We start from the raw sequence: 18,389 nt of genomic DNA, 5'->3' as shown, positions 1-18,389 counted from the left end.
AACTTAGTTTTATACTTTATTCCATAAATACAATTTTATTTTATTTCTATTTTGCTTTAACTACTGTGGAAGGAGTCACATCAGTAACTTTATATTGTGTGTATGACAATAAAACCTTTTAACTTCTTTGATTAATATGAAATTAACACAAAGTTACTTTGACTCAATAACAGTATTTATTTTACTTAGAGCCATAAAAACATTTAAGTTCTGTCATCATCAGGTGTGAAGTTTCAGTCCGTCACTAAACATAAAACAAAGAATTTCGTCTTTAGTGGAAAGTGTGTGGCTCTTAAAAGAGCCGTTGTGTGTGTAAAGCGGAGCTCAGGTCCAGTCTACTTGGCCTTGGCGGGTTTCTCAGTCTTCTTGGGCAGCAGCACGGCCTGGATGTTGGGCAGCACGCCGCCCTGAGCGATGGTGACTCCGCCCAGCAGCTTGTTGAGCTCCTCGTCGTTGCGGACGGCCAGCTGCAGGTGGCGGGGGATGATCCTGGTCTTCTTGTTGTCGCGGGCGGCGTTCCCGGCCAACTCCAGGATCTCAGCGGTCAGGTACTCCAGCACCGCCGCCAAGTACACCGGGGCTCCGGCGCCGACGCGCTCGGCGTAGTTGCCCTTCCTCAGCAGCCTGTGGACACGACCCACCGGGAACTGGAGTCCAGCCCGGGAAGAACGGGTCTTAGCCTTGGCTCTGGCTTTACCGGCTCCTTTACCACGTCCAGACATGTTTCAAGTTTGAAGTTCTAAGAAAATCGAACAACTGTCACCACTGAGCCAAAACCTGCCTTATATCTCCACCAGCTGTTCGCTCATTGGCTCCAGTTTGTCTTAAGTACGTTCCACCAATCAGAAAGAAGCGCGTTCCTGCCCGTTTCCGCCATTTTCACTATTGTCAATTTCAAAATTTTCTAGACACGTCAGCAGGAAAGATAATTTAACAAACAGTAACGAAACTGTAAAAGCAAAAAAAAAAAAGCATTACAAAACAATGATTTGATACAGTCAACATTTGTCTGGTTCTATTTGCTGAGAGAATTTAATCTTAATTTGACCTTTAGCTTTTTCAAACCAGTTGTTGGACTGACAGTGTTTCATAGAGCTTTCATTAAATAACGAATTGTTATGTTTCTAGAGGCTTATTATGGATGTCATTGTTTGAAGTTTCAGCTCAATGAAAGAAGCTGAAAGACAAAGGAAAACTGACCTGAATATCAAATGTTTTTTGGACAGAAAACATTTATATCACATTAAAATGAAAAGCTGTAATTGGGACTAACAGTGTTTTAGGCTGCCAATTTCCAAAAGTGTTTGTTCCCAACTTCCTAATTTCTGCCAGAATATGTGAACTGTTACAGAACAAGACCCCAATAGACAGTGTTTAACAAGCATTTCCTCAGAACTCATTTTCACATAAGAGGAAGATGCTGCTCTGAGAGTGGAGGTATGTGGCTCTTAAAAGAGCCGTTGTTGGTTTGGATAAGGCCGGGGGAGTCTAAGCTCTCTCTCCGCGGATGCGTCGGGCCAGCTGGATGTCTTTGGGCATGATGGTGACCCTCTTGGCGTGGATGGCGCACAGGTTGGTGTCCTCGAACAGGCCCACCAGGTAAGCCTCGCTGGCCTCCTGCAGAGCCATGACGGCCGAGCTCTGGAAGCGCAGATCGGTCTTGAAGTCCTGAGCGATCTCCCTGACCAGGCGCTGGAAGGGCAGCTTGCGGATCAGCAGCTCGGTGGATTTCTGGTAGCGGCGGATCTCTCGCAGAGCCACGGTACCGGGCCTGTAACGGTGGGGCTTCTTGACTCCGCCGGTGGCCGGGGCGCTCTTACGGGCAGCCTTGGTGGCCAACTGCTTCCTGGGGGCTTTGCCTCCGGTGGATTTGCGGGCGGTCTGCTTGGTTCGGGCCATTTTCAGTCCTGTCTCTCGTCTGTGTTCACAGCGAACAAGGAATACGCTGCCACTGCAGCACAGCGGCTTATAAAGGGGCTGCCGGAGCCAGCTCAACGCTGATTGGCCCAGACCGGGAGACGCGCGAAGCGGAGCTGAGCAGCCATTGGAGCAAATAATTTGAAAAGTGAAAATGAGCCAATCAGCTCCAGCGGCCGGTTGACGCTTGTGACCAGGGTTCACAGGCTTCGAGTCAGTGAAGGAAGAATGTGTGAAGAGTAATTTGTAATGAAAAGTCGTGAAATGAAATAAAGAGTCGATTTATTCTTCTGCTGTGACTGGGACATAAATGTGGCGCCTTTGAAGTCGAAGCGATCGTCAGTCTACGTGTTTGTTGTGTGAGTTAGAATTAGTCCGACAGGAACAAAGCGGGAGAGCGGGATGAATGAAAGAAAGGTGCAATAATGTGCCCATGAAATCCCCCGCAGGCCTGAAGTGTGACTGAGGTGCGTTTGTTGTTTGTGAGAAATGGACGGAGGTGATTGTGAGGTGGTGGATGTTTGTCCGGACATGGTGGTTTGTCCGGGTCCCGGCTGAGTGTGGGACAGGACGGGGCGAGAAGCGGGGACAGTGCGGGGAGAGAGTGTATGTGCAGGAAGGGCTCAGTAGCGGAGGATGTAGTGGCTCTTAAAAGAGCCTTTGAGGGGGGGGAGCGGCGCTTGTGAGGAGCCGCTTTACTTCTTGGCCGCGGCTTTCTTGGCCGCTGGCTTCTTGGGCGCGGGCTTGGTCTTGGTCTTTTTGACGGCGGGCTTCTTGGGGCTCTTGGCCGCGGGCTTCTTGGGACTCTTGGCCGCGGGCTTCTTGGCTGGCGCCTTCTTGGCTGGAGCTTTCTTCGGGGACTTCTTGGCTGCGGGCTTCTTGGCTGGCGCTTTCTTGGCCGCGGCGGGTTTCTTGGCCGCGGCGGGCTTCTTGGCTTTTGCTGGCGCCTTCTTCTTGACCACCTTCTTGGCTGGCTTAGCGGCGCTGGGCTCCTTCTTGGCGAGCTTGAAGGAGCCGGACGCCCCGGTGCCTTTGGTCTGGCTCAGGGTCCCTTTGGTCACCAGCTTGGTGACGGCGGTGTTGATGCGCTTGTTGGCCTTGGTGACGTCGACGCCTTTGGCGGCCAGCACCTTTTTGAGCGCCGCCAGCGAAGTCCCCTTGCGCTCATTGGACTCTGCCACGGCGCTGACGATCAGCTTCGAGAGGCTGGGTCCGTCCTTCTTGGGCCGGGCTGCGCTCTTCTTCTTGGGGGCCTTGGCCGCAGCCTTGGCCGGGGCGGCTGCTGGAGCTTCTTCCGCCATTCTCGTGTGTCGGTTGTCTGCTGTGCGAGTCTGAAGGTGTCCGCTCTCAGCGCAGGAGGCGGGACTTATAACGACCATGAGAACCGTGGAGAGGCAACGCACACAGCCGCGCCGCTGCCTGCTCGGATATGGCCGCACTTGTGTTTTCTCTCCCAGCTTCGGGGCATCAAAGTCCCGCAGAACCAACGCGTGGAGACCCGAGCGCCGCCGCAGCCCCGAGAAACGCTTCTTCCCTCCGTGCCCAGCTCGCGCTTCCGCACCAGCGCGCTCTCATGCGGTCCCAGGAGCCCCCAGACCTGTCCCGCACCGCGTCGCTTCGTGCAGCCCGCGGCCGCTTTTCTCCACATTTCGCCTCCTAAAGCGGGTCAAAGTGGTTCGGGTGAGACCGGGCGGTCGTGTTCCGGTCCTCACACACTTGGGAAGACTCGGTCAAAGTGAAATCGCTGGTCGAATCAGACTCGTTCAGTTTGAACGGCTCATGTTTGGGCTGCGGGTAAACACACGGACGCTGCCGGTGACGGAGCCGGTTCCACGTACTCTGTCACACGTGGAGTTTTGGGTCCTGAGCTGATTTTTATATCTGAATTAATTTTGTTGCTGTAATATCAGGCTATAAATATAACATCATTTCTATTATAATAATCGGACTCGGATAATCAGCCAGGTTCAGTTGGACCAATATATTTTCTGCTGCTGCAGTTTTTCCTGTAAACCTGAGCTGATGCTTCACTGACACACAGAATCAATAAAATAATGAACTAAATAAAAATAAAACAAAAATGTGTTTACAGCCTTGAAGTGCAGCTACATGCAGGCTCAGTGTAGAAAACACAATGTAATGAATATTAATAAACACCTGTACATTTCGGCAGGTGCGCTCCATTTCTATAGCGCCATGTGTAGAAACAACAGTCAAATTCAGATTTGTACAAAACAAGAAAACAAGGAGACACAAAACCACTAACTGGACCCAGGAAACAGCAGGAAGCAGCAGAAAGCAGCAGCAGAAAACAGTCAGTTTTGCTTTTCACACATTGGTCCTGTGATAAAGTCAGTTGTATTTCAGTTTCCGTAGTGTAGTGGTTATCACGTTCGCCTCACACGCGAAAGGTCCCCGGTTCGAAACCGGGCGGAAACATATTTGTTGTTTTTTTTTTTTCTCCTTTTTTATTCACCTGTGTTGATCTTGCCACCAATGTGCACGTGACTTCTCAGTGACTCCTTGTCTCTATATTCTTTCAGGATATGTTCTTATTTTGACAAACTGCAAAAAATAGTTTTTCACTCATGGTCATGTTTAGAATAAATAACCAGGATCTTTATAAATGAAAAATACTCAAAGTACTAATGTTCATGGCTGAGTTTTCAACCATTAATGAGAAGCTATTAGTACTGCTGAGGGATGTTACTGATGGACAACATCTCTCTTTGATTCCACTTTGACAGGAGTACTGAGATTGACAAGTCTGTATTGAAAACTTTAAGTAAAAGCCCCAAAGTACCATCATCCAAATGTATTTGAAGTATCCAAAGTAAAAGTACTCATTGTGCAGAATGGCCCATTTCACATGAATGGATCTGATATTATTGGATTGTAATTATTGATGATTATTGTGTTGATCACTGTAATGTTGGAGCTGACGTTAACTACCTTATATACTTCTAATTTGAAGTACTTTATATACCGCTGGGTAGCTGACGTTAACTACCTTATATACTTCTAATTTGAAGTACTTTATATACCGCTGGGTAGCTGATGTTAACTACCTTATATACTTCTAATTTGAAGTACTTTATATACCGCTGGGTAGCTGACGTTAACTACCTTATATACTTCTAATTTGAAGTACTTTATATACCGCTGGGTAGCTGACGTTAACTACCTTATATACTTCTAATTTGAAGTACTTTATATACCGCTGGGTAGCTGAGGTTAACGACCTTATATACTTCTAATTTGAAGTACTTTATATACCGCTGGGTAGCTGACGTTAACTACCTTATATACTTCTAATTTGAAGTACTTTATATACCGCTGGGTAGCTGACGTTAACTACCTTATATACTTCTGATTTGAAGTACTTTACATATCTCTATCATGTTTGGAGCTGCCGCATATAGAGCGGAGTTTCCGTAGTGTAGTGGTTATCACGTTCGCCTAACACGCGAAAGGTCCCCGGTTCGAAACCGGGCGGAAACATATATATTTGTTTTTTTTAATATTTCATATTCAGACTTTATATCATATCAGACCTACTGCCAGACACACACATATCTCACACACATATCTTCTATTATATATCTCATTTACTCGTTATACCCGAACGTGTTGGGAACAGTGGGTCATTGGTTTTCTTAAACATGTTCGCCGCCTCGGAGGCCGGGATTTCCTGTGTGTGTGAAGGCAGCACGGGGTCATGTGTCGCAGCTAATCTTCGGTGGCGCGTTGCAGCGACTCGCAAACGTCGTCCCGCAAACCCCAGGCCCGCATTGTGCTCCAGTCTGCGGTAAGTGCTCGTTTAACGTTTTAACGTTTTAACGCTGCAGAGCAAACCGAGCCTTAGCGGTGCGTTCAGAAGCTAGCGTTAGCATTAGCATCGGGTTTCTACAGCGCCGCAAAAGGCCCCGGACTCTGGTTTGGTCTGGTTTCAAACCGCTACCTGCGGAGCTGATTCGCGCACTGTCCCGCACCATGCAGCTCAGGAGAAGTGGAACATTTCCGAGTTTGAAAGAAAAGTTATGTCTGCGTGTAGCGGCCATTTGGTGTAGAAATGAGACACATTGAGACTAGTGATGCGTTCAAGTCCCTTCAGTGAAAACTTCACAAACTTTTACAAACGCTAAAGGTTTTTGGTTTAGCAATTAGAAAATATCAGGTAACCGCAGCAAAGGCCAGAGAAGAAAATGAGTTTTAAAAAACATTAGTTTGTAAAATGTTGTGTTTATAAGGAAAATATAGAAGTTGTAGTTGTAACCAGATTTTTTTTTAAATGTGTTTTACATACATTTTTTATTTAAAATTAATTAATATACTTTTATGTGAGCTGTAAAAGGGAAAAGGTGCTGCTCTGGCACTAACTCAGTCCATGTTATGTCTTCATTCAGTGATGCAGTGGCTGATGAACATGTTTACAGCTGCTCCTCAAAACAGCATGAGTCTCTTTGGATCCGGTTCTTGAGATATGGTTCAGGACACAAAGTGAGGGTGAGTTCTGTCTGTTCCCCTGATGTCTCAGGAAACTCATACTCCACACATTAACAACAAAACTGTCTGCCTTATTCTGCAGAAACCTTGATCGAATCTCATCTGCCTGCAGTCTCAGCACGTTCACCTAGCTTTGGGCTCCGGCTGTCAGCATGGATGGCATTGATGAGTCCTACATTTGGCAGCGCCGCATCCACCATGGGATTAGGTATCAGAAAGTCACGGTCCCCTTCCCGGAGTCGGTTGAAATCGGTCTAGAGTTCAACGCGGCATTGGAAAGAAAGGAAAAGTTAGATTTGTGTCTGCTCACAAACGCTGTGATGCTGGAGCTTTGTGACTTTGCCAAAACAGTGACCAAGTCCGAGAAGTATTTCTTGTTTGAAATGCTAGAATTTAACTTCGACCTTGGTGTGGACCTGGACAGTGACAAGCAGTGCTATGAATATGCAATACGAGTGTACAACAAAATAAAACAGATAAAGGAACAAATCAAGTTAAAACCTCGAAGGTGGAGTGAAACATTTTCATTACCAGACCTAAACATTATATCGGCATCCACAGTGTCAGAGGTGTCCGGACGGTACTACCCTAAAAGGAACAAAATTGCAGATAGTTCAGTCCTCACCGATGGCAATAAGACCAACCTGTCATCAGAGATGCAGAAGAAGAGTAACGGTGCTTCAAACGGTGCACTTGTTATAAAGAGAAGAGGAAGAGTCCAGTTAAAACTAACAGATGAAGTTTACCCTTTCTGTAGAGACCTCGGTGTGACTCTGGCTGTTCGACCAAATGAAACACCCAAACAGAAACTAGACCCAAGTCTGATTAACAATGGTGTGATGATGGAGCTGCTTGATTTTTCCAGAGTGCTTTGTGGATCTCACACTCAAATAGTTAACGAGTTGGTCAAGCAAAACTTCGGGCATGAGTTGGATAAATTGCAGTTCCGTATGCAATTTCACAAGCTGATGGAGAGGAAATACAGCTGCCTAACAGCCGAGGACAGGGACGCTTTCCGAAAGGAGACGTTTAAACTCCGGACTGAGAAACGAGAACAGAAGTGTAAAAAGAGAAAAAACATTGACACAGATTACAAAGAACTGGAAAAAGTAGAGAAGACCAGTAAAAGAAGGGTAACACTAAGAAACAGGGACAGTTTTGCACAAGACATTTCGCCGGGTAGTGACATGTCATACATGTGTCCAGTTGATTTTGAGACAGAAATACAGCCCAGTACAAAAGTCGGAGTCGGACCTGAAAAAATGACGTGTGAAAGCTCGTCAGGAACAGCTGGAGAAACACAGTCGGCAGTGTCACTTGATGTAAAGCGAGAAGAGAAAGTTTTCACCCACCCACCGCAGCGTCAATCAAATGGCGATAATCCTAATTTGTCTAAATTTCATCCAAAGGACACGACTTTTAGAGAAATCTCGAATCTGTTTTCTGCAGACAAAAACGAGGACATAAATGGAAAAACGCTAAAACAGAAGATATGGATGAGACGTGCCCCTCGCTCCAAACAAATCCTGAAGTCGAGCAGAGTGAATGACATGTTTGCCCACAGCAGAGAGATAGGATTAGACTTTAATGTCGGTTCAGGAAACAAACAAATTTTGGACCAACAGCTACTCACTAACTGGGTGTTATGGGAGGTTTTTAAATTTGCAACTGCGATGACAAAGAGCCTGCGCAGTTTCTTATGTGAAATTCTGGGCAACAACTTCAAACTTGTCCTTGAAGATAGACTGCATCAGCGCAATTTTATATTTTACATGATAACAAAAGAAAAGAATCTTCAGAACCACCCTGCTAGGCAAACAGAGGAGTTTCTCAGCAATCCATTCCAGTTTCCTGAAGTTTACAACATGGTTGATGTGACCAGTGAAACTGAACAGGAACTGAAAACAGAACAGCAGAAAAACTGTGATTCATCAGGTTTGTCTGAAAACCAGCAGACGGAGATGGAGCCTTACCCGTTCTGTCAAAAGTTAGGTGTCAACCTGTGGTCGACGGAAGAACGCCCAGCAAACCAGAAGCTCGATCTGAATGTCCTGACCACGGGCGCCGTGCTGGAAATATTCAGCTTTGTCAGAGACCTGTGTGGGTCAGTCCAGGAGAAGGTCAACGACATCCTCGAGCACAATTTTGATCTCGAATTGCAAAGCGGTTCGACCAAGGCGGCACAAGTGATCCAGAGATGGTACACGACACAGAAAATTATGATGAAAAACCAAAACATGTCACCGAAGATAAACAGATGGTTGAACATGGGTGTCCCACTGAACGGTCACTCACAGCCTGGTCTGCAGTCACCAACCAGCAATGTTTTGGAGCATCTGGTTTCAGACAAAATGAAAATAGGTCGAGAACAGAAGACCTTCAGTGAAAATGTGCAACAGGAGAAAAAGGTCAACAGCTATCACATCTGCAAGGAAATAGGATTGGAGCTTGACCTCAGTTCAAAGTCAGAAGCCAAAACAAAACTTGATTTGCAAGTATTGACGAGGGGAGTCCTTTTTGAAGTGCACCACTATGTGGAACAAAACTGCAATCGATATGTTCCTGGTCTGTACGAGATTCTGGAGTACAACTTTGATCTGAGCTCTCAGAGCCATCGGAAGGTGGAGTTCGCCTGGTCCATCGCATCTCAGGTGATAGCCATGGTGAAGAAAAATGGCAGAAGTGGAAACTATCTGAGCAAAGTGTTTGAACTGCCCTTGGAGGTCTCTGAATCCTCTCAGGTGGTCTGCAAACAAGAACCAGAGGACGGCTTCAGCGAGTCGGACCTCGATGATAGTGACGACATCATGTTCGTCCGAAAATTGAAGCCTGTTGACATAGAGGTAGAGATTGAATAGAGTCACGTCATCAGTGTTCAGATCAGTGCTGCAACTGTTGATTAATCAGCTGATCTTTTTCTCTCAGAAATCCTGATTTTCTAAAACCTAAAGGAAACTTGTAAGAACAGCCCCGAACATTTCCAGTCTACTTTTACATAAAACAAAGCAAAGCTCCAAATATATTAAGTTTAGTGAAGCTGAAGCAAACACGTGTTTGGTTACATGTGTTTACATTTATAGCTGCAGGTGACTGACCCTTGTTGACGGCTCAGTAGAATTAGATAATGAACCCTGGCCATTAATACATGTGGGCCTTACTACATTACTGTTGCCCTGATGTATATAAATATGATCTACCCTAAATATAGCTGTTATTATAAAATTGGTCAGAAACTAGAGGCCGTTGTTGTTGATCATGTTGTATCGACCTGGGGTCTGTTACTTTGAGCCGACCGTTCTACAAATATATCTGCTCAGTTTGAGCCAGAGCACAGGATTGACGAGAATAATGACGATGTCTGCTGTTAACAAAAACCACCAAGAATCACCAGCTGCATCTTTCAATCCAAAGTAAATCTGCAGTTGTAAATGATCATCAGTTTTTAACCTCATCAATTTGGCTGGAAACTGATTTACTAAATTCAGAAAGTGTCGAATGTCTTCAGAGAGGACAGATGTGCTGGACAGATGTGACTAATGAGGTTAAACCTCAGTTTGATGTGTTCAGGTCATTTAGTGGCAGATAAACAAATTTTCTTCAGTTGCTTAGTCAGAAACATTTTCTGGCCTGATGTAATTTTTTTTCTATGACATTCTGTTGACAGTTTTTTTTCTCTGCCATAAGGAAACAAAATAAATTTTCTTTGAGCCTTATTATTAGTCTCTTTCAGTTTTTATCCCTAATTTCTGGCTGCGGTAAGAAACGTGCATGAATATTTTTAAACCCAAATCAGTTTCGAATGTAAAAGAGTAAAAAGCAGATGCAGATTAAATGTTAGACTGTGTTTATATGACAGCTGCAGTTACACAAATTATTTGGGCCTGAAGTCAAATGAGAAACGCTGCTGTGGAAAAGAGAAAAACTGGCATGAATCTGGATGTTTTAGCTGCTGTATGTCACCACTAGAGGGCACCAGAGTCCAGGACTCCAGTGTTCTTGTTCATTTTACTCCTCCCTGAACTGTTTCCAGTTCTGATCACAAGAAATTCATCACCTCTATTTGAATCTGCAGTAAAACCCAGGGTGAAATTCCAGCAGCCACTTCACATAATCAAAAAAAAAAACAAGTCTTGAAAGTTTTGCACAATTAAAGGAGTAATTATATACAAAGGCTGAATAAATTATAAAGCAAAAACGAGGTTAAATTAATGAGTAAAGCACAGAAGAGCAAAAATGTGATTTACGTTTTTTACCTTGTGAATAATTGTCGGCTTCGTTGTTATAACTGAGTTTGTGTCGTTTATATGGGAAAATGCAAAGTGTGTTTTATTTGGTGTTAAAAACTTTCCAGTGTAATATCAGGTGTGATCACACACAGATGTTCTCACGTCTTCGTTCACACACGTCCAAACCAACAGATGCTTTAAATGTTTCACTGAAAACAGAATGTCAGCTTTTACTTTTAGCACTTAAAGCAGCTGTTGATACTAATACTGAGTTTTAATTGTGGGACTTTTGCTTGTAGCACCAACACTGTGGTATTTGTATGTTTATTGAAGAAGTACTTCCCTTTTTGAATACAGTAGTTTTACTTGAAGTTGAGTGTTTTTACTTTGATGGATTTATCACTGTTACATCTTCACGTTTTTCATTGAGCTGACCCAGCTCTGTGTCAGATTGTGTTCACTGCTCCAGCTGTTCATTAGGATTTAAAGCAGTTGTTTGTTTGTCCTGTGCCGCTGCACGTCCCTGTTCATGGGCTTCTCTGCAGCCCTTCACTCAAACTGTTTTACAGGCAGGATGAGAAGTTCAGCCTCACAGCACAGGGGAAGTCAAATCAGAGTAAATACCTGCTCTCGCTGTGACTCAGCCCCTCAGACTGCACAGCTCTGCCTGGTTATCCCTCTTCACACACTTATTAAACACACAGTGTTGCAGCCACTGCAGTGAAACCACAGACATTTATCAAACACATTATTTTTGGATTTAAAATAAATGGGAATAATAAAACACCAGGAGGTAAAAAAGAGGAACGAGGTGTCCAGTGATGCTGAGATTTCAGGTTGTGCATTTACTAATGATACAGATGCATTTGTTCACTTGTTGATTCAGGATTTTGCACAGTTGTGACAAGGGACACTGGTATCACTGGATTCAGAGCAGACAGGACCCAGATGATTGTGCTACTCCACTGTTTTAACTAGAGGAATGAACAAACAGCACAGGGGACGGTAAGTCGCCTCTCCTGTACGATGTAATGAGTCCAGGACCTGATCCCAGTGCAGATGTATATTTCGTATCAAACTGAAAAAGAGAAGCCTCAGCAGTGCCTGATCTGCACCGACACATACACTCGTCACCTCTGCAGCTGCCCGCCCACTCATTCTCACCCTGATCCATAATCTGCATAATCCAGTCACTGCAGCACATCCAAATTTAAAAAAAAAAACTTTCTTCTCACAGAGACAGAGGCTGCAGAGCTCACAGGATTTAAGAAAAAGCAAATTCCCCCAAATCTGTTTTTAATTTAAATGTACAGCCCAAATCCTGAGAATTATCTCCATATGAGAATGAAAGGCGACATGTGCTTTACTGCCTGATCCCTGTTTACAACAAGCAGCCCCAACAGGTAGTCAACAGCCAGACACGCCTCCATATGAATGTGCTTCTAAAGATTTCATTCATTTTTATCTTCAGCCACTGATTCTTTCCTCACAGGTCAAAACCTCTGCCAGAACATGATCACGTACAGAAAGGATCTGTTTTGATCTGTGTCTATTTGACTGATTACTAATAGAGAAATATTGAGCTTCATGTTCTTCAGTAACTCATGTTTTGTTTCCAGCAAAAACAATTAGTAAATACAACATGCCACTTGTTTCATGGACATGCTGAATGTTTTTAGCAAACCTGTGAGAGATGCTGGTTTTTGTGCAGCACTGTTTGTGTCCAGTGTTCCCCCAGTTTTAACTCTGGGTTTGGTCTCCACCACCTCCTGAGGGAAATCTAACAATTTGGGTATAACATATTATCCATGAACTGAATTACCAATGAAATAAGCAAAAACAGTAGAGTCTTTGTGTAAGGCAGAGCCCATATAGTCATGGCAGAGGCTTTGGGATAAAACCCAGTCGACTTCTAGTGTTAAACCCCAGGACACAGGCCCACAGAGTCCACCGAGAAAAGGCTTCACGTTTATCTGTAGTGACGTGAAATCAGTGTGAGAGTGGAGAAAGCGCCATGTCCTCGATGGCCAGCGTGCTGAGCAGCCTGTAAGGAGTCAGAGTCCATCACAGCTTCCCGACAGTATTCGTCTAAATGGCCGACTCCGGGAGAGGAGCTGCAGCAGGAACGAAATGACAGATGGTTTGGCTCATTAAATCTGTACTTAAGTGTCCTCAGGCCGGGACTTACTGGGGTTATGGTTAGTTGGCTGAAGTTTTTCCATTGGAATCTCATTTTGTTGTCGTTCAAACTGCACTGCAGGCGAACATGAAGGCAGTTGTTCATCTGAGACTCAGGCCAACACGCCGTAGAGTTTCATCTGTGAGCTTGGAGGAAACACGGGTCAAAGGGATGTTTAGCCCAGCTGAGCCCAGTTTCATGAAGCTGCACAGAACTGACTTTATATACCTGGAGAAACTGAACCAAACCCCATTAAATATGTAGCTAAGTACATACACCTGTCATGACTGTGGTCAGAATACTGCCTTTAACACAGACGCTTCATGTCTGTGCAGGTTTTACAGCCTCAGGCTCATCGTGATGACTGACAGGTGCCGGAGGCAGAAACCTGATCACCTGGAGGAGGCGACGCCACGAGAAGAGGACGAGGTTAACCCAGGTGAGAGAGCATTGCACCAGGTAACTGTGTTAATAACAGGAGGCTGTTCAGTCACGGTTCCCTATGGGTCTGGAAAAAACCCGTTGAGCACTGGAATAAAGTCAGTGATACTTTAAATCAGAGACACTTTTCAGAAATGACAGAAGAAGAAGGTGACAGGTGAGGTTTAATCGCTGCTGTGGTGTGTGTGTGTGTGTGTCTGTGTGTGTGTGTGTGTGTGTGTGTGTGTGTGTGTGTGTGTGTGTGTGTGTGTGTGTGTGTGTGTGTGTGTGTGTGTGTGTGTGTGTGTGTGTGTGTGTGTGTCAGCAGCTGGACAGGGCTGATAACTAACACACTCCTGGCAAACGCACAGGTTGAGTGTAGATGTGATCCAGTGAGAACCAGCATGTTTGTATTGGACCAGGTCAGTTTGCTGCTGTGGAAGAAGAAAACTGAATCTGTCCAGTGATTTTTTTTTTTTTTTTTTTTTTTTTTTATTGAAATTGACCTGGGAGCTTTGTTGTCTGATCCAAAGGAAACGACTGAGATGATGAATGAAAATGATTCACAGCAGCTGAAATGCGTTTTTAGAAAAGAGAAGATTGGCCTTATTTATTTTTTCAAATGTTTTTTCCTCCCTGGACTATTTGAGTTGTTATCACCTGATACTGATCTCATAGCCATCACTTTGTACAGTCTCTGCTCCACCAGCTTCTCTCTGCTCACAGAAACGTCTGGAGCTGGTTTTTGGAAACAGACGGGCCTCCCATTGTTGGTGAGGAAGAACCATGTGAGCCAGTGCAGAGGTGTGGCTCCCTGCTGGGTTTTAATAGTTTTTGGACAACAATGGAGGTCTACGGCTCAGACCCATTAGCTGGGGCAGGTTCTGGATTCACACACATTCATAGGTGCTGCCAGAATCAGGAATCAGAATCAGAATCTTTTTGAGGACAGTTTCAGTTTTCTACATATATGAACCTTCCACTAGATAGAGACTTTAGAAAGGACAGGGGGAAAGTTTCTTACAAACTCCTCACTAAAGTGAAGCATTTCCTATGTTTTATTGATTTGGACTCTGTGCCTTTGTCGGTTCTAGACCTCTATGACTCTGCTTATTATGGGGGGTCCCAAACCCTAATGTCAAAGCTTCAGTTAGTTCAAAATGCTCGTCTTCACACATAGCTGGTTTCGTTTGCTCTTCACCTGCTCCCTGTTTGTTGTTTTTAAACTACTGGCACATAAATATATTTCAGAGGTTTTACATTTCCACAGCCCGTCAGAATCCTAAATCCTCCAACCAGTTTTTATTTAATCTACTAAGATCCAGACTTGAAAAGGCGTTTTGCAGTAGCTGCACCCAGACTGTGGAATAACAGCTGCATTTCCTATGTCGTACTTATTCACACAGGCTTTTTATTCAGAGTCTGATTGGACCATAAAGTTTATATTGTGGATTGAACTGTATTGTTTAACGTGTAGTTTTAATTAGGTCTATTTGTTCAGTGCAATATAAATAAAGTTGGACTTGATTTGACTTGACATGCTCATTTGGAGCTGTGGACGTAACGTTACAGCAAAGTTATTGGAAGGTTGACAGTCGTGTTTACACTCAGAGCTGCTGAAAGAAGTGAAGCCTGTTGTTTGAAGCTCTGCCCGCTGCAGTGAGGACAGTCACACTGAAATAAGATAAAAGCACTGACAGTGCTGAGCAGATTAGCTCCTGCTCAAAGAAGAAATGGCAGATGACAAAAAGTCCTGGTTAAACTTTCACATTTGAGCGTCTTTCTCGTCTTTATTCCTGAAAGTCGTTCCTCCTGCAGATACAGTCTTTCTCTGAGGTGGTATTTTGCCAAAAGCAACAGGGTGAATTAACAGGCGACCCTAATCCAGATGGACGTGAGCCGGTGGATCCTGTCGTGCACAGGCTAGCTGAAGGCTAATCAGTAAATCCAAACTGACTGCTGGGAAGAGAGCGAGCGATACACTGCTTATCTCAGTCCTGAGGGAGAGCAAGAGAAACTTATTTTAGCTTTTTTAATGAATAGATGGATGGATAGTAAAATACTATCAACAGGAAGATTTCTTCCAAAATTTCGTACGATACACGTGTGTCAGCCCTGAAAAACAGTTGTTGCTCTGCATTACAGCTGAAACAGTTAGTTGACTGACAGAAAATTCAATCAGGGCTGACTAACCCACCTCTGTGGTCCAGTGACAAACGGATCACGGCCTCTGACACCAGGAGCAGGTGATGTGTTCGGGTGTTCAGGATTTTCACTCATTATCAAACAATGAACAGAATTATAGACAATAGAGTTGAGTTAGAAAGAAAACTTGAATTTTGCAGGTCGCCAGTTTCGATGAATCCATCATGAGAGGCCAACATGTACCAGGCTCCTCTTCTGTCAGGACATAAGCAGTTTATTGTTTGATCTTCATACCCAATATTCTTTAGGAAATATTGCTGTTCTGTTGTTTGGAGGCTGTATGCCTTATGATGATAAGTGACTGGAGGTTGGAGGTCATCGTGCTTCTTAATTCCCAGCTGCATGGCTGCAGGCGGCGAAAGGGGGAGGATGAGCCGGATGAAGATGTGGAGGTTCATAAAACAGAAAGTGATGGCTGGAATAACGGCAGAACACATGACCTCAGGCAGGAGGAGAAGAGCTTAAGTAAAATCATCAACAGAGAAAGAGAGGAACTGAAAACAGAAAATGAAACAGAAACTAAATGAAGGACAGAGAGGAGAGTGGGACAAAAAGCAAAACCAAATCCTGACTGGACCAACTGGTTTGTGCTTGAGGAGGGAATCCTCAGTACTGACAGGGAGTGACCGATGTGACCGTAAAGGCAGGTGGCTCATTTCTACTACTTTCACTGGGTCAACATACATAATATTATGGGGTCCCTGGTAGCTCAGTGGCTTAATGTCTGTGACACAATGTGATTTATGTATCATGACACTGACTAAAGGTAAAACGATGACATAGAAAGATAATGATTTAACTTAGAGAGGTTTAGACCTGCTGCTGGGCACTGGAAACTGCCTGGCTGTCCTGTTTTGTTTTTGTAAAAACAGTCTTTGAGTCTGGCTCTTTGGCTGCTGGCTCACCCTCATCAGCTGTTATTTCAGTGAAACAGCTTCAACTATTCACATAATCCTGGTAGATGGAAATTGCCTGTAATGACTTTTCAGATTTCCTCAGAAATAGATTAAAAGCTGCACTATGTTAGGATGTAAACCAGCAGCTGTGAAAAGTCCTCTACCTGACACAGTCGGAGACGAGCTGCTGAACATGGTGGAGCATTTAGCAGGTGGTGGAGACCAAAGCCAGAGCTCACACTTAGGGAACAATGGGCTGAGGCTCAGCAGGTGGACTCAGACACTGGACCAGCAGGTTGGTCAGGTTGTTCCTGCTGCCCACACGACCACAGAAATCAGTAAAGCAGGATTAAGATATGATTCCATGTTTTCATGGACTTTAAGACATGGCCTAGCTTAGACCATCATGTGAACACCACAAAAAGCAGATTTTGTCTGACTTTGTGTGACCTACACTGCACAGTTTTTCAGCTGCCACAGAGCAGGACCCGCTATGGGAGGAGGGGTGTCACATTTTGCTGAGGGGGCCAAAAAGTTGGTTCCCATCAGTGTTGAATAAAAGAGAAAGTCAAGACACGTGACCCAGTTAGTGTTTGGATTCGGTTTATCACACATTGTTTACTTATTCATCCATGTCTGTCAAGAGCCACGGTTGTAAATGTGGATTTAGCAGTAGACCTGGTAGGTGTCAGCTCTGCAGATCCACTTCCTTTTTCCTTCCTTTAATGAATGAATGAATTCGGTGTGACGATGTAATTTCATTCACTGCCTTTCTGAATCTGCCCCCTTCACCACTCATGCCAAACCAAAGGTGAACTGATAAATTAATGAAATACAACTGATGGAGAGATAAATGAAGGGATGAAGACGCAATAGCTTGAACAGATTAATACAGGAGTTAATGGGTGAATTAATGAATGAAGGGAAGATGCAGTGAAAGCTGATGAGGGAGTAAGGGAGAGATGGATTAATGGATGAAAGGCTGAAAACATCGAGAGTTAGATGAATAGATAGATGGACTGATGTTAGACAGAAGGAAGACTGATGGACTGAATGCATGAATGATGGATGGATTGAGGACTAGATGAACGGATGAATGATGGATGGATTAAAGACTGGATGAATGGATGAGTGATGGAGGGCTGGTGTTGACTGAAGAGTACATGTGCAAGGGGAAGCAAATGTTGGATGAATGAAACTGGATGGATGGATGAACAGTTGACCGGACACATGAATAAAAGGTGGATGGACAGATGTATTTCAGATGACTACCTGATGGATGGATGGGTTGGTGGATAGAAAAGATGTGTGGAGAGTTGAAATGCTTAGGGAATGGATGAATGAATGAAATGATAACGATGAAAAAATAAAAAGGCTTTGTTAATGATGGATGGATGAATATTTGCAGCTTGCTGGTCGGATGGATAAATGAACAAATGAACGGATAGATCACAGCCTGGATTCATGGTTAGCACCACAAGGGGTCTCCAAAAATATTCCCCCTGAGTAAAAGCAAAGTTTCTCCCTGACAAACAGAAACACAAATTATTTATTAAGTAGAATCAGGGGGAGAATGTGGAGGATGTAAGTGGACATGTTGACACAGTTTGTGTGAGAAAAGAAAATGCACAGTGAATGTTGTGTTTTGGTTCTTTTCGCCCTCGGGGTGGTTCTAATCAGTCGGAGACATTATTTTATAGCAGCGGCCAAAAGAAATAAGTTCTGCAGTTTAAATGCCTCAGTCTGTATTTTCTCACATTTCCCCTGAATTCATTTGTTTTTGTGGTGGCTCCTGTTTGTGTCTTTCTCTCTCAGACGTACAGTAACATCAGGTGTTTTGTCCAAATGTTGATTCAGGACTGAAAATCTCACCCACCATGTTTATGGCCACAGCGTCCTCTCAGGTGATTAATATCGTGATCGCTAACTGGGCTGGATTCCAGCCTGAAGTAAACCAGTCTCGCTGTTCGCCCTGTTGTTTACTCCTGTTGTTGTAATTGTACAGCCGGTTCTTGTCACAATAAGATGGAAGTTCTTACA

General features: G+C 44.3%; 4 protein-coding genes and 2 non-coding genes across 12 annotated transcripts in view; 3 read left to right on the top strand and 3 right to left on the bottom strand.

The window, feature by feature from the left end:
- Positions 1–216: 216 nt before the first annotated feature.
- LOC113143481 (histone H2A-like) lies at positions 217–742 on the bottom strand. The gene has a single exon (XM_026329131.1). The coding sequence runs from the start codon at positions 720–722 to the stop codon at positions 336–338; it is 387 nt and encodes a 128-aa protein (XP_026184916.1). The 5' UTR covers positions 723–742; the 3' UTR covers positions 217–335.
- A 687-nt stretch (positions 743–1,429) lies between these two features.
- Positions 1,430–1,923, bottom strand: LOC113143478 (histone H3). Its single transcript, XM_026329128.1, has one exon. It carries the CDS (start codon positions 1,897–1,899, stop codon positions 1,489–1,491), a length of 411 nt encoding a protein of 136 aa, XP_026184913.1. The 5' UTR covers positions 1,900–1,923; the 3' UTR covers positions 1,430–1,488.
- A 689-nt stretch (positions 1,924–2,612) lies between these two features.
- LOC113143490 (histone H1-like) lies at positions 2,613–3,375 on the bottom strand. Its single transcript, XM_026329140.1, has one exon. The coding sequence runs from the start codon at positions 3,294–3,296 to the stop codon at positions 2,613–2,615; it is 684 nt and encodes a 227-aa protein (XP_026184925.1). The 5' UTR covers positions 3,297–3,375.
- A 908-nt stretch (positions 3,376–4,283) lies between these two features.
- trnav-cac (transfer RNA valine (anticodon CAC)) lies at positions 4,284–4,356 on the top strand. Its single transcript has one exon. It is a non-coding gene; the product is annotated as a tRNA-Val (tRNA).
- Positions 4,357–5,345: 989 nt separating this feature from the next.
- trnav-aac (transfer RNA valine (anticodon AAC)) lies at positions 5,346–5,418 on the top strand. The gene has a single exon. It is a non-coding gene; the product is annotated as a tRNA-Val (tRNA).
- A 198-nt stretch (positions 5,419–5,616) lies between these two features.
- LOC113143472 (glutamate receptor 1-like) overlaps positions 5,617–18,389 on the top strand; it is an 88,448-nt gene continuing 75,675 nt past the window's right edge. For 4 of the 7 annotated variants that reach the window (XR_003297034.1, XM_026329113.1, XM_026329114.2 and 1 more), the window contains exons 1-2: positions 5,622–5,725; positions 13,164–13,267. Coding sequence is in view for 3 of the 7 variants with exons in the window: in XM_026329118.1 (XP_026184903.1) it covers positions 6,576–9,281 (2,706 nt within the window). In the remaining 4 variants the exon portion in view is untranslated. Of the gene's footprint in view, positions 5,726–6,323; positions 6,424–6,505; positions 10,137–13,163; positions 13,268–18,389 lie in introns of those variants that run through there. The other 3 variants (XM_026329118.1, XM_026329119.1, XM_026329116.1) reach the window with 3 other exon arrangements.

This window comes from Mastacembelus armatus, chromosome 14 (assembly GCF_900324485.2).
Source record: "Mastacembelus armatus chromosome 14, fMasArm1.2, whole genome shotgun sequence".
Classification (NCBI taxonomy): domain Eukaryota; kingdom Metazoa; phylum Chordata; class Actinopteri; order Synbranchiformes; family Mastacembelidae; genus Mastacembelus; species Mastacembelus armatus.
Note: the sequence above shows the minus strand (reverse complement) of the source record. Positions and strands in the feature narration are given on the sequence as shown.